This window comes from Rattus norvegicus, chromosome 3 (genome assembly GCF_036323735.1).
Source record: "Rattus norvegicus strain BN/NHsdMcwi chromosome 3, GRCr8, whole genome shotgun sequence".
NCBI classification, from domain to species: Eukaryota; Metazoa; Chordata; class Mammalia; order Rodentia; family Muridae; genus Rattus; species Rattus norvegicus.
In genome coordinates, this window is record NC_086021.1 from 153800667 (window position 1) to 153815624 (window position 14958).

Below are 14958 nucleotides of genomic sequence, written 5' to 3' on the forward strand. Positions count from 1 at the left end.
TGGCTCCTAGAGAGAATCTGACCCCTCCAATTCTATTCTTTTCTGTGTACACCATGGAAGAGAGGAACTGGCGTATCTGTGGGGCAATCTGTGTTCCCATTGTACGTTGTTTCCTCTGCTTGAGGGCACTGGTTCTTTGCCTCCCCAGCTCATTATCCCTAAGACCCTTGAATCAGGATACCAAATGGCTCTCAAGAGGCTACACATGCACTTTTGTGTTTTCGAGATAAGGTCTATGTACTATGCTGGCTTCAAAGTTAAGCTTTGCCTCAGCCTGAGTCAATCATCAATTTTCTGAGAGGTGGCATTGGAGGCATGTGCTAAGACACCCAACTCCAGGTATTCATATTTAAAGGTGTAATTTTCACACAAAGCAGAGTGAAATTAAGACAGTCGTTGTACATGACCACTCAGCTCCAATGGAGAGCTCAGCAATAAATGTGTGCTGTTCTGTATTAAATTGTTTTTGTATCTAGAAAACATTTTCTCTGTGGATACGCAAATAAAATAAAACGGAGATGAATTCATTGAGACTTACTTCTTTTTGATTTTCTTCAAATTTAGCAAAGGCCACATAGAGGTGTTCGTCCATATGCTCATCCCCAAAAAACTCAACTGCTCTCTCGTAGACTTTCCGCGCATGGGCAAAATACGCATGCTTCTCTTCAAATCGAGCGTACTTGATCCAGTTCTTCACAGCAGGGTGCACGAGCACAAGTGCGGGGAGTGAAGGAAAGAGCAGGCACCAACACAGAACCCAAGCCTTACTCACCTCCCAAACTTCGACAATTCAAAACACGACAGGATGAGCACACTCAGAGAAGGCTAGCAGCTAACCTGTGAGGCGAGGCTCACCTTACTCATTCGCTCTCCCTTCTGGGCTGACTCAGTATTGTAGCAATGGGACAAACAGTCTGAAGCCAAAGAAAACCTGAACCAGTTACAAATCATATGATCTTCAACAAGTTGATTGTCTCAGGGTTTTCATGTGTGGAAAGGGAAAAATAGCATCAACTTCACTCACCATTGCTTTATTAAGTGAGGGAATGTTTGTGAAACTAGCACTTTCTGGCCAAAAGAACATGGTCAATAAAAAGTACCTACTGCATTAAATGCTCATTACAGCAGTCTACCCACAATGAAAGAGTAAACTGCCACGAAAAGAAAGCTGCTAGCTAAAGAGAAAAGTCTTCACTTGCCATTTGATTAACAGAGCACATGGCCTTCCACAAAGAAGCCAATAATTTCCACAGTGAAAAGACATTCAAGGGTAGCAAAGGTGTTAAGAACATCAGTTCTGAGGCTGATTTCCTGGGTCAAATACCCCTGTTACCACCCGAGACGCTGGTCAAGTTACTTAATCAGTTTCCTCACTTGTAGGATGGAGTAGTTTCCTGCACATGAGAGTTTTCACAAGCACTGACAATATTAAGTGCTTAGGGTCTCATCTACTACAAACCAAGTGCTCCTCAAGCCTCTGGTAAGCCACTATTGAATGAGTAGAGACAACTGGAGATCTTAATGTTCATAGTACGGTTCTCACTGCTTACAGAAGTTCTGGAAAGCCAGTAAGATTCCTCAGTCCCTGAAAGTCAAACCACTGATCCTAGGAGGGATGTGCACACATCTCCCACAGAACACAGTGTTAAATTCTAAAACCAGCACAGCCTATTTTCTTGTGTGTGTGGGGGAAGGGCGGGGGTGTCTGTGCACACGGGGGCGAAAGGCCAGAGGCTGACATCAGGTATCTTCTTCCATTGCTCTTCACCTTAGTTGATAAGGGACCTCTCACTGAGCCTGGAGCTTATTCACCTAGACTGGCTAGCTAGTAGCCTGAGTGATCCCCCTGCCCCACCTCCCCAGTACTGGGGTTACACATATATGCTGGTGCAGCTTTTTACATGTGTGCTGTGGATCCAAACACAGGCCTTGGTCAACTATGTCGTCTACTTATGTGTGATGCGGTTCAGAGCGTCAAGCAGCTGCTTCAGGGTGGCTTCAGAGAGGGAGAGAGCTCCTTGTGGACACGGTCTGGGTCACTCCTGCCTTCACACTCAGGCATTACTATATACCGCTGAAATGGACTTCAGCTAGGAATCGTATGCCGAGCGACACAAAATGTTCGCTGTTCCATACATGTCTACGAATGGCTGCTAAAGCACAGCAATTATTAATTTGAGAGCTCCAAACAAATTTTAACAAGTGTGGCAATTTGTAAATAGGGCGCCTCTGGGTGATGAGCATCAGAGGTCTGTATAACAGTGCCTTCGCAAACCCCGTCTTATACTTGCTAACATTGGCCTGTTTTCTATAGTGCTGAAGCCTAAACTCAGGGCCTCAAAATATGCTAGGCACATGCTCTATCCATGGGCATATACTCAGACTTCACCATATTTAGTTTTAATTTTTCTTGTCTAGAAGAGACACAAAGGCTCAAGGAACTGGATGACTCTGGAGTCATTTACTAGCTGGAGTCACAGCTAGTAAGCAGTGAACCTCTGGATGACCTCCATTAGTAGTGGAGAGATGGCTCAGTGGTTAAGAGCACTGACTGCCCTTCCAGAGGTCCTGAGTTCAAATCCCAACAACCACATGGTGACTCCCAACCATCTGTAATGGGATCTGATGCCCTCTTCTGCTGTGTCTGAAGACAGCTACAGTGTACTCATATATAATTAATAATAAATCATAAAAATAAAGTAGTGCTAGTGATCAACACAGACCTCTAGTTCTAGCAGCCAAGACTGCAAAAACCAAAAACGAACCCACAATATCACCGAAAAGACTCAAATGACCCAGTCTACACATTTTTATCTAATTTCTAACCCTAAAGGAAATTGTGAAAGCAACGAAACTTGCCTTCCTGCCCCCCAGCATCACGTTAATAGCTACATCTTTACTGTGACATCTTTTTGGGAGGTAGACACCCATGACAGCCATGTACCAGTAATCCCTCATTCAAAGGATATAGCGTTCATAAATGGTGCGGGCCCGCTCCACCTCTTTGTATCTCAGCTCGAAGTTGATGTAGGAGTGCCAGGCCTGCTCCTCAGGCTGCCATTCCATCCAGCGCTCAAACACCTGACGAGCACCGGCAACATTGCCCAGCATCTCCTCCATGTACGTGTATTTGTACCTGACACGGAATCATTCAAACACGCCTGCTGTGGTCAAAGGACTCAGGAAAAGCAAAGCCTGAGTGATCGATCCCCCTCACTCTGACACTTCTAATGCTTTGTTAAATGCAAAGATTTTACGGTTTTTTGTTTTGTTTTGTTTTGTTCAAGACAGGGTTTCTTTGTAGCCTTGGCTAGCCTGGAACTCTGTAGATCAGGCAGGCCTCCAACTCAGATATCCATCTCCCTCTGCCTCCCAATTCTTGGGATTGAAGGTGTGTGCCACCAATGCCTGGCTGATTTTAAGTTTTATCTTTCCAAGATGTTTAAGCAAATGTTTTCTTATTAAAAATAAACCTGAAAAAGAATTAACCATGGGGGAGGGAGGCTTCATTAAGAAGTTTCTTATGAGTAAAAAGTTGTACTAAACATTTAAGTCTGATTACATAGCTATGGAACATTAGAATTATGACTCATAGATTACGGGACATTAAAAAATAGCATATTCTTAAAAAAGTAGAATATAATATTCAACATATACAATTATTATAACTGCAAATAAAAGCCATACACAAGCCAAGCGGTACTTTGCTAGTTCGTGAAGACTGCTTTGTGCAATTAGCAGCTTACCAGAACTGGTTGACTCGCGGCAGGGTTGTTATGGCACGGTCCCAGATATTTCGGGCATGGTTGACCTGGCGGTTCTTCATTTCCATTTCTGCATATTTCAGCCAGAGTGTGATATTTCGGTAGTCGACATCTAAAGCACGCTCGTATATGGATCGGGCCCTTAACCAATGAGATATGGAGAGCATCAAAGGCAGCACCTATAAGATATGCAACAGCTACCTCACAGTAGCTGCAGTGCCCTCCTTTGTTGTAAAGGCACCTATCATGGGCCAACTTCTAGTCATAAGAAGAGGAAAAGCAATGATGTTCTCAAGTTACTGCACAGTCCTTAGGAGAGACAGCATGCAATTATTTCATAATGTTATAAGCAGCATAGGCAAGGTCTGGACAGGAAGCAGAGAGAGAAATGGCAATGTTTGGTGAAACAGGCTAAGCTGCAGGAGCTCCTGGAACTGAGAATGGGAGAGATAGTTGCAGTTTGTTCAGAAGTCAAGGTTGGTGAAGAAAAGGTGCCTTCAAGGGGTCAAGGCAGAGAGCAAACAAATGGCACAGTAATGAGCAATGATGTGCTCAGGATTGGCAAGGACATGGTCACAGTGGAACATGGGTACGAGGGTAGAAAGGCTAGTCAACGGGCAGTGAAGGCCACCATGATTTTTATCTTGACAACAGATTTCAGGAGAACACTCCTATATTTGAAACAATATCCAATTAACACAGAAAACAGACAAAACACTGTTCTTAGCGACAGGAGTACTAGCAGCAAGACCCACATCTAGAACCTCCTGAGACACCCCCTTGACTGTCCTTCCCAGTGAGTGCCTCAGAGAGCTCCCTGGAAAGAAGCTGGAAATTGCTGACACGGCACAGTTCCCTGCTCTCCTCTTCCCAGCTCTCACACGCTGGCTTGCACACTCTTTGCAGACAGTTACTATAGTCGTGGCACTTTACCTTTGAATTTCCTTCAGACTTTCCTCCCATTGTGCGTATTTGATCCAGTTGCTAATCACAGTTCTGTTTTTTCTTATATTATCTTCGAAAGTCTGAAAGGCAAAAGGGGAGTGAAGAGAGTGTATCAAAGAGAAAATGACTTTGCTTCCCCCTTGTAATATACAGCACTCATTTTATTCTTTCTAAGAGAAAATATATCCTAGATGCTGAGGAACAAGAACCTTCCTCCAGAAGGGGGACAATGACAGGTGTTTCTCTAAAGTTTATGGTGACATCAAGAAAAATGTAAGGTGTGTCTTTTAGAACGCTTTGCTGTTCTCCGTAGCAATTAACAACGAGTGCTTTAATAAATTCTACTCTCATTAAGAATAAGAATGTTGAAACAACTTTTAACATTACCTTCAAGTGCTCGGTAACTCGTAGAATTTTACGTATGACTTCCACGATATTAGTGCATTAAATAATCCCAAATACTAGCCTGAGGTCCGATCACATAGGCCCTTTCAGAGTTCTCTCCCAGGCCCTCGCTCCTACTGTGGGGGGCGACTTGGACAGACGTACGCAGTGCATTCTTAACAGACTCACCTTCCTTTTCCGTAGTTTGTAATCGTTTAGTTCTTCCTCGTCTGTGATCTTCTGCTGAGGTGGGGGTGGGAGGAGCTCGAGCTCTCTTTCTTTAGCCTCCCTTAAGAGCTGCTCTGCGGTTATCTGCACCTCTGCTGGCGCTTTGTTCTTCACCTGTTAGGACAAAGAGACATTCCTGCTTTTGGGTAGTGTTCTCCACACAAGATCTAAGAATGAGTCCAAGATGCCATCTTTGAATGACACCCTCAATTCTCCATGAGACAGAACCGGGGGCAGGGGGAAAATCGTACCACTTCCTCTTTATCACCTGCTCAGAGAACTAACTCCTCTAACCCCTCGAGTGGACAAATTGGTTTTCCATGACATTTTAGGCCAACTGAAACTGTTCTTTTTACAAAGTCTCCACCAATAGCCTGTAAGCGCTTTAGTTCCAACACGGTAGCCACAAGTCAAACGTGTTCAAGGTAGATGGACCCTGAGTGCAAACATACTGTTCTAATTTGCTTTCTTACTGCTGTGATAGAACAACACCAACAAAAACAACCCGCAGAGGAGAGAGCTGATTGACTGGCTTACACAACTGGACCACGAGTCCATCATGAAAGGAAGTCAGGGCAGGAAGCCGGAGGCATGACTGATATACAAGCTAAGCTCAGTCTGTTCTTACATACTACTCTGTACCACCTGCCCAGGTATGGCACTGCCCAAGTAGGGTGGGCCCTCTGCACCAATCAGTAACTTGCATACAAGCAATCTTATGGATGAATTTTCTTAGTCCAGACTCCTCTTTCTAGATAACTTGAGCTTGTGTCGAGCTGTCAAAAAATCTAGCCAGGACACATACCATGGTTTTTATGACTCAGGATGCAGGGGAAAAGCTACCACATTAGATTTTTACAATTACATGTGGAAATAAGAACCTGTCTCAAGACCAAAAGGCCCTAGAAGAATCAAACCAGAGAAAGATTGTATGCAATGGCTAAGTGCAAGACTTGATATTCATTAAGCATTGGTGAAGTATCAGCCACCGTTGGAAATAGAATAATTTACTGTCCAACCTAAATGATGCCATTGCACAGAGCCTGTCCTCTCCCATCCCCTCCACTGCCTAACTTTGACGCAGCCTTCCAGTGTTAGCTTCCTTCACAAAGCTTACCCTCAAGTTTACTGGCACCCTTCTGGTTCTTGCCTATAGCATAGTCTACGGGACTAGGCTACATCTATCAAGGTTGCTATTTCGCCCTTCCTCCAGTTTTATTGGAGCACTGTAGCCTCGAGTAAAAGTAGGGGACCCCCAGAGACTAGGAAAAGCAATGAGTTTACCGAACCGAACTGATGCTTTGCATCACAAAAATACCACCCTGGAACGAAGGCTGGGCAGACGCGAGACGAACTCGGAGTGACAAGACCCCGTGCCACCTCACCATGGACCACCTGTCTTCTTGGACCAGGGCACAAAGATCTCTGTCCGGAATCTCTAGTGCCCCACACCACAGATGCTGTGCTTGAGGCTCCTCGAGGTCGCTTACCTTGGCCACTTTAGGAATCCGCTGTTTCCCGGCTGCCGTGGAAGCCGCCATGATTGTAGCCGCGGAACGCGAGCGACCCTGGCCCACACCCGGACTTCAGATACACGCCTCAAAATCCCGCGGCCAGCACCACAGAGCCAGCCCACAACAAACTAGATCCCGGAACCGGAACCGGAACTTGCCAAGGCGACCTTTGACCGCCTCACCAGTCAGGGGAAACGCCGCGTCGTTTCCGTAGCAACCGTGTGCGCGTCCTCAGAGGAGCAGCGCCGCTTGCTGGGACTGCGGGTGAGGTGGGTAGCGCGGGCTGCGCCGCAGGGACATGGGGTTCGGGCGGCGAGGGCTCACCCAGGTCCGTCTCTAAGATGCGTGCAGCTGTAGGTAGTGGCACCTGACAAGGGGCGTAGGAACCCATCTCGGAAGTGGAAACAAGAGGGAGAAGGGAAGAGCGCGGAGGAAACCACAGCCTTGCAAGCAGCTGCCAGGGCAGCGGTGCATGCTGGGATTTGTAGTCTCTGAGTCCCCGCCCCCTCGTCTCGGGCTTCCTCGCGATTGGGCCAAGTTAATGATCTTGAAACGTGGATTTTTTTTTTTTTTTTTTAAATAGAGGTATTTTTGCAACAAGATGTTAGAGAAAGGTGGAAATTAGTAGCAAAGCATCTACAGAAACTGGTACATTTGGTACAAAAACCAAATTTTTAGTCTGTAAATTTGTTTTCATTATTTCAATTCTGTTATCCTTTGACTATAAAATGAGAGAAATACCTATTTCCTTAAGATTAAAGAGAAAATCTGTCTATGTAAAGTGCTCGCTAGATGTTAGTATGTATACTATCCGACGTACATTCAGAAACAGAGTTACTGAGCATATAGTTAAGATAATTTTTTTAAATAAAAATTTTGAGATTGACGGTAAAATTGGGAAGGTGAGCTTCTCCTACTCCCTCTTTCCCCACCCTCAAAGGGCTTTCTACGATCCATTCCCACCCCTACGGTGGTTCATCGTCAGCATTGGTGAATTTACACTGACACATTATCAGTTAAAGGCTGTTACAGTTCACCCTTGTACTGTCTGAGATTTAGGACAAAGGCAAGATAGTCTGTGTCTGCTGTTTCTATAATCTACAGAGTTCCAAGCCATTAAGATCCTCAGGGTACTGCCTGTTCATCCTTCTCCCCTTGAGCCTTTGACTGCCAATACTCAATTTTTAATTTTTTTAAAGATTTATTATTTATATGAGTACACTGTCACTGTCTTTAGACATACTAGAAGAGGGCATCAGATCCCATTACAGATGGTTGGTTGTGAGCCACCATGTGGGTGCTGGAAATTGAACTCAGGACCTCTGGAAGAGCAGTCAGTTCTCTTAACCGCTGAGCCATCTCTCCAGCCCAATACTCATTTTTGTAAGCATTTTTTAAAAATTCTTTGAGTTTTGCATTTTAATCATAGTCACTCCTCCAGCTTTCCCCGGGATCTACCCCATTCCCTATCTACCCAACTTTGTGTCCTTTTGGTTTTCAACCTTTTAAGACCAATTTGTGTTGCCCAGATATTTTTGGATATGTGGTCTTCCATTGGAGCCTGGTCAACTTACCAGAATGGTAGACTCTTAGAGAAAACTCATGCTTTCCAGCAGCTAAAAATGGCTAATTTCTCTGCTGCCAGGTATGGGATTTGTGCCTAACTCTCCATGTGGGGATTTGGTCTGGCTTGAGTTTGCACAGGTTTTGTGTTCTGCTGCTGTGTCCAGATGTTTTCTGTAGTCATCCACTGCCTCCTGCTCTCACATACTGCCTCCTCTCTGACAGTGATCCCCTGAGCCTTAGGGGATGAGAGAGTAGCGACACTGGACTTAGGTAGCAGGGATGGGTTGGCCTGTTTTTTAATGTCTCTGTAGGTCTTGGTAGATGGTTGGAGTGATAGATCTCTTCAGATTGGTGACTTTTATTAAGTGTCATGCATTTAAACTTCTGTCTTTATTAGAGGATTAATTTAGTCCTTATGAATTTTTGTTATTGGTAGTGATGGTGATGGTGATTTGTTTGTTTGTTTGTTTGTCTGTTTGTCTTTGGTGTTGTTCATTTTCTGGGACAAGGTCTTACTGTGTAGCCCTGGCTGGCCTGGAAGCCCCCAGAGATCTACCTGTGTTTGCCTCCCAAGTACTGAGATCAAAGGCGGCACCACCACACCTGGTAACAGGTAATTGTTTAAGGGAATTTCCATAGTTGCCCAACTCTAGTATTTGGGGAAAAATATGTCATGACATCACACCTATCCTTTCTAAACTTTTTTTCGCAATCTTTTCAAACTACAAATGAGTATAGCCAATATGAAAATATTTGCCACAGCTCTAAACTATGTCATCCAAATATTTAACATCATCTTTTTTCCCAGACATTAAATACATTGAGATTATTTTTTGCTACTCTCCTAATGTAAAACTACCTGTCAGGCTAATAGCTGCTAAAATAAGAGAGAATGGGGAAGAGTAAGCTAATATCCCAGGTTTGGTGATGTTACCTAGATACCAAGGTTTGTAACATGAAGTACTTCTATTCTGAGTCCGTGGTTCCACTAGGCAACAGCTGGGCGGAGCTAGGAACAGCACAAGTCCTCTAGTTAACCACAACAGTCACCGTAACACCAACGCTGCACACACAGATCACATCACACTTGGGGACCTGCTTCTCTCCCACCCTGCTCTATGAAAAGCCCAAGTCCTCTTGCACTCAGCTCACAGAGCTTGCTAAATGCCTGGGCTACGGAAACAGCTGGCCGGCGTCACTGCTCACTTACTGTAAAACTGTTAAAAAATGAATACATTGACATTTTTGATGCTTCTTAATTTCTATAAGCTTGAGCAACATAGAGCCATCCCCAGGAGCTATGTTGGCCTTGAAGGTGCTGATAAAACTGCTCTGTAAGCCTGTGAAGTTGGTGGTGGGAAGGCCGCGTGAGGACTCCAGCCTGCCGCCCTGCTGCCTTCTCACGGTCTAGTTAACTCCATCTTAGACTTTTCACTGAAGATTCGCAGTTAAGGAAAACCAGTACTGCTTTGATCTGAAGCCCTGGGGAACAATGACGAGAGGGGCCCTTTGCCCAGAGAGCCCATCGTGGGGAATGGCAGAGGCAGTGCTGGCCTGAGAGGCCAGCGCTTTTATTCTGACCACATGTGTATGGCCTCGGCCAAGCCCCTTCTTTCCCTGAATTTTGGTTTCCTCAACAGGGGATGAGCACAGTCCATTTCAGGGCCCTGCAGCATTCAATTTCTTTGGAATATCTAAGCTTTAAAAAGAAAGTAACGGGGTACATCTTGTGATTAAAAAAAAATCACACATGCTATATAATTCCATCCATATGATGATTTAAAATCAGCAGAGATCAACTGCGTGCTACAAGTCAGAACCGTGGTCATCGGTGCAGGAGGCTAAGAGTTGCGTACAGCATGCTTTCGTGTTGTTCTCTGAGGCACTGTGACCTTGCCAAGCTGACTGCCCTGATTTCAGTTGATCCATTAGTATGTAATGATTCTGCCCTTGGAAGAGAAGGGAGGGAGGAGCAGAAGGGGAAAGAGATGGAAAGAAAAGGCAGACAAGCTTCAAGATATTAAGTGAAAATTGAAACCATTTTGTGGGCTACTGTTGCTGTTGGTAGAATTCCCCCAAAATCTCTGGACCCCTGACACTCTGCCGCTGCAGCCATTAGAGGGTTCTGCTGAGAAAGACTGTGGGGAAGATGTGCGTAGTACAGAGAGCAACTCTCTGTGACGGACCTCCTCAAGCCTTTGATAGATTTTCTAGCTTTCCACTTTTTGGACAAAAGTAAGGAGCCTGTAAGAAAATGTGGTTGATTTAAACTCTTGATTCTGGAAAACTCTGTCTGGCCATGCTCACCTAGCCCTGTTGCTGTGGGCCTCTGGCAGCATCATGATGGGAACTTAGGACAGTGGAAGTCTGTTCACCTCATGGTGGCCACAAAGCAACAAGGAAGACAGCAAAGGACCAGAGTTCTTTCCCTACAAGAGCACAAGTCGTTGACTGAACCCTTAATACATGAGCTTTTGGGGAGACATTTCCAAAACATTAAAGCCTATGGCTTGGAATGGGTTTGGAACCCAGGGTTCCAAAACATGGTGACCCCTCAGGAAAACTGTTTAAAGAAGCAGATGCTCTCTTGTTTAGACTTTATTTTGTCTCATTAAACCTCTTAAGATTGCTGTCTTTTAGGGTTTCAGTTTTATAAGGGTAAACTCTTACTTGGAATGTATGTCAATATTTTCCTTATAAGACGACTGTATTGCTGCCACAGTGGGTCAAGTCTGTTAATAATCCATTTCAATATGTAAAGCAGTTTTAAAATAGTTGTAGGAAGTTCTAGACAGGCCAGTTCTCAGTTCATTTTCTAGGAGAGCAGCATTTTAGCAGGTTTGCAATGACAGTTGTTATAGCCACCCACCCAAGAAAATATGGCCCCTGAATCCCCGAGTCCCCCTACACAGGTTTACTCTGACCACATGAAATTAAGTAACTGTCCAATGTCATACATGTTGTAATCGAGCTAGCCTGCCATCTGAGATTAACAATGGACTTCTCTCTCTCTCTCTCTCGAGCACAGGAGAGAAAAATGTCTATCCTTACTTCTCCCAGAGGGAAGGTTGAGGTGGTACATTGCCGAAGAACAGAATCCCAGGACATCTTCTGTATCAAAACTCTCATCAGAAAATTTACTCAGAAGCTGTTTGGGAGGCTCAACATCATCTATCTGCTGTAAGTGCATAGCTAAGTAAGTTCAAGGATGCTTGTCAGCGTTACTGCGGGGCTGGGGAGATGTAGCTTAGAGACAGAGCTTTTGGCCAGCATGCATAAGGCCCTGGGCTCAATCCCCAGCAAGGAAACAGCCACCATTTAAAAACTTTATCGTGGGGCTGGAGAGATGGCTCAGTGGTTAAGAGCATTGACTACTCTTCCAGAGGTCCTGAGTTCATTTCCCAGCAACCACATGGTGGCTCACAACCATCTGTTATGGGATCTTGGTGCCCTCTTCTGGTGTACAGGCAGAATACTACATAATACATACATACATACATACATACATACATACATACATACATACATACATATTAAAAAAAAACAAGTATCATGCGACAAAAAGGGACCCCACTCCCTTGTGCTCATGGTAGTTCACTGCACAGTAGAAAATGCCTAGCAAGAAATCTAGGGGATAGCCAACCCCCGTGTCCTCTAATGGTGTGTAAACTGAAGACTTCTCATGGGCTTTAGAGTCAAGCAGACTTGAGCTGAAACCTCACCAGCCCCGCTCATGAATACAGTCAGTTGGGCTACATTATTAGCATGATCATGTATGGAGAACTTACTGCACGGCAGGCTCTGTGCCTACCAGGACTATGTCATTGAGTTACCCCGACCGCTCTCTGAGCTACCTGCTATTGCTCCCATCTGATGGATGAGGATGGGACGATTGTTGAGGGTCAGGCTTACAGAAGTGACCGAGCCCAGGTTTCTCTTAACCACCACTGTTCTTCTAAACTGAAATGTGAATAAATGAATAAATGTTTTTCTTCAAAGTTTTTGTTCTGCCTGTTTGTATGTGTGTGTGTGTGTATTGTGTGTTGTGTGTGTATATGTGTGTGTCGATCACTTATATTAACACATCTGTCTGTCTGTTTGTCCATCCATCCATCCATCCATCCATCCATCCATCCATCCATCTCTCTGTCTATCTATCTAAACCCTCTGTAGGCCCAGGAATAAAAACCTTTCAATCAGGTCCTTATTTTTCTTCAAAATATTACATAGCCTATTGCTTTATATCTCATAAGGTTGTACCTCACCTCTGTGATATACAACCCCATGTTCATGCCCCCATGTTGTGCCTTTTCACATGGAGTCAAGCATGGTTCTGGGCAACCCATAGAAAGCAGCAGAAGTGAGACTTTGTGGCTTCCAGGGCACAGAGAATCCTGCAACTTCTCCTAAGTCTCTAGTAATTCTCCCTCTCAGAGTTCAGGTGCCATGCTGATAATGGTTAAATCCCATAGCCACAGGTGAGTGTCCATGACAGCCTCAGCTCAGCCCATAGCCACCATCTCCTGCCAGCCAGTCGTGTCAGCCTTTTCAGTCACTGAGTCTTCAGTTTCTAGCCACAGCCACGTTTGACTCTGATCACAAAATCAAAGAATCACAGACCAGTCATAAGTCATTACCTTAAGTCTGTAAGTTTTTTTTAGTGGTTTGTTACACATGCAGAAGGTAAATGTTTTGTTTGAAAATGTATATAATTCATTCATTTAGTTACAATCATCGTGAAAACAATAGGCCTACAGATTGTAGTGTAGGATTTGTAGAGGAGAAAATGGAGTAGAATTTATACTCCAGCAGTAAAAGAGGGGAAGGGTTCTAGTTACTCTTCTTTTCTTTGTGACAAAATCTGAGGCAGAAGTGACATGAGAGAAGGGAGATTTATCTGAGCTCACAGTTCTAGAGGGTACAGATGTCCATCATGGTAGAAGGGGCATGGAGTGGAAGCTTGTAGCATGGCTTACTCATGTCTCAGCAGGGCAGGGGGCAGACAGCTCTGGTCACAACTAAAGGCAGATAGAACCTCCGAGGCATCCTACTTCTGCTAGCGATGTCAGATGCCTCAAAGTTTCCAGTCTCCCGGAACAATACTACCAGCTTGCCGGGAGTATTGAGAACTAGAGCCCTGGGGGACCTCATTCATACAACAAGGCTAAGAGAAGAGAAAGGCATACAATGAAGGATGTATTAAAATCATGTAAGATGAGAGGAAACTCTCACACATATCCATACTCAGAATACATGTGTATGGACAGAAGTCTTTAGTGCAGTGGTTAAGATGGTCATGTTGATGAAAAAACAAAGCAAAAACATGAAGGCATATATTTAAAGTAATAGAACCAGGGAAAAGAGATTTGCTACCGATGATCTCTTCCAAAAACATAGAATGGCTCCCCCCCCCCTTTTTTTAATGTGAGTACACTGTTGCTGTCTTCAGACACACCAGAAGAGGGCTTCAGATCCCATTACAGATGGTTGTGAGCACCACGTGGTTGCTGGGAATTGAACTCAGAACCTCTGGAAGAGCAGTCAGTGCTCTTAACCACTGAGCCATCTCTCTAGATCCCCTAGAATTGCTCTCTTAATAGTAGATAATATTCTACTTCATGGTTAATATACTTCAAGGACAAAAAACATTACTATGAATAAAAAAGCCACTGTATAATTACAAAATACTGCCTTCTTGATGGAACTATGACAGCTTTAAACTTACATGTTTCCAATGGAAGTCCCCCCCCCCTTTTTGTCAGCAGTTTTCTTTTCTGAGATATCTATCCCACGATGTAGATCAGGCTGGCCTTGGACGCAAAGACTACTGTGTACACCAGCATGCCTGGATTTACATATTTTTTAGTGGTACCATCCCAAATTTTCTATAACACAAAACAGTCACTAGAACCAGAAGAAATGTGACTATTCAGCTGGGGAAGTCCCTTGAAGAAACTACTGAGAGAGGGCGTATGATGGGGGAGGAGGGATACGGACCTAGTGGAAAATGAAGCAATATCTATGGCACCATAGTCCTTGGATTCTGGCAGACCTCAGTGCATGTGAACTCACTGAGGCATAAGACAAATAAGGACAAGGGCAGATGTCCCAGCAGTTGAGAGCACGTGAGACGCAGGCATGAGAATTGGTGTTTGGGTCTCAGCACTCACACAAAACCTGGACATGGTCTCATGTATATAACTGTGAGCCTGGCCCTGAGGAGATCAGCCATGAAGGTCACTGGAGCTTTATCACCTCTAAGGGGCAAGGTGAGGAGTGATAGAAGACACTAAATGCCCTCTGGTTTCTGCAGATGCACAGGCACTTTCTACCTGCACACACGTGGAGTTCAATTCCCAGCAACCACACGGTGGCTCACAACCACCCGTAATGGGATCTGATGCCCTCTTCTGGCATGTCTGAAGACAGTGACAGTGTGCTCACCTACATATACCCATGTGTACCCACACATACATGCTACAAATACACTGCTGTATGTCATAAGCAGGGCAAATTGACTCCAGAATTGAAGGTTAGTTTATGGTTAGAAAATGGAT

At 44.6% G+C, this 14958-nt stretch overlaps 2 protein-coding genes across 12 annotated transcripts in view; one reads left to right on the plus strand and one right to left on the minus strand.

The window, feature by feature from the left end:
• The window catches only part of Crnkl1 (crooked neck pre-mRNA splicing factor 1), a 43256-nt gene extending 35949 nt beyond the window's left edge, over positions 1 to 7307 (minus strand). The window contains exons 1-6 of one of the 2 annotated variants that reach the window (XM_063282973.1): positions 6812 to 7307; positions 5283 to 5435; positions 4698 to 4789; positions 3747 to 3905; positions 2970 to 3136; positions 539 to 717 (exon numbers count right to left, since the gene is read on the minus strand). In XM_063282973.1, the coding sequence (XP_063139043.1) occupies positions 539 to 717; positions 2970 to 3136; positions 3747 to 3905; positions 4698 to 4789; positions 5283 to 5435; positions 6812 to 6862 (801 nt within the window). In that variant the 5' untranslated portion in view covers positions 6863 to 7307. The remainder of the gene's footprint in view (positions 1 to 538; positions 718 to 2969; positions 3137 to 3746; positions 3906 to 4697; positions 4790 to 5282; positions 5436 to 6811) is intronic. The other variant, NM_053797.2, reaches the window with a different exon arrangement.
• The window catches only part of Cfap61 (cilia and flagella associated protein 61), a 278920-nt gene continuing 270967 nt past the window's right edge, over positions 7006 to 14958 (plus strand). For 2 of the 10 annotated variants that reach the window (XM_008762286.3, XM_039106619.2), the window contains exons 1-2: positions 7021 to 7104; positions 11430 to 11581. In XM_008762286.3, coding sequence (XP_008760508.2) covers positions 11439 to 11581 — 143 coding nt within the window. In that variant the 5' untranslated portion in view covers positions 7021 to 7104; positions 11430 to 11438. Of the gene's footprint in view, positions 7105 to 8897; positions 9015 to 11429; positions 11582 to 14958 lie in introns of those variants that run through there. The other 8 variants (XM_063285003.1, XM_063285004.1, XM_039106616.1 and 5 more) reach the window with 6 other exon arrangements.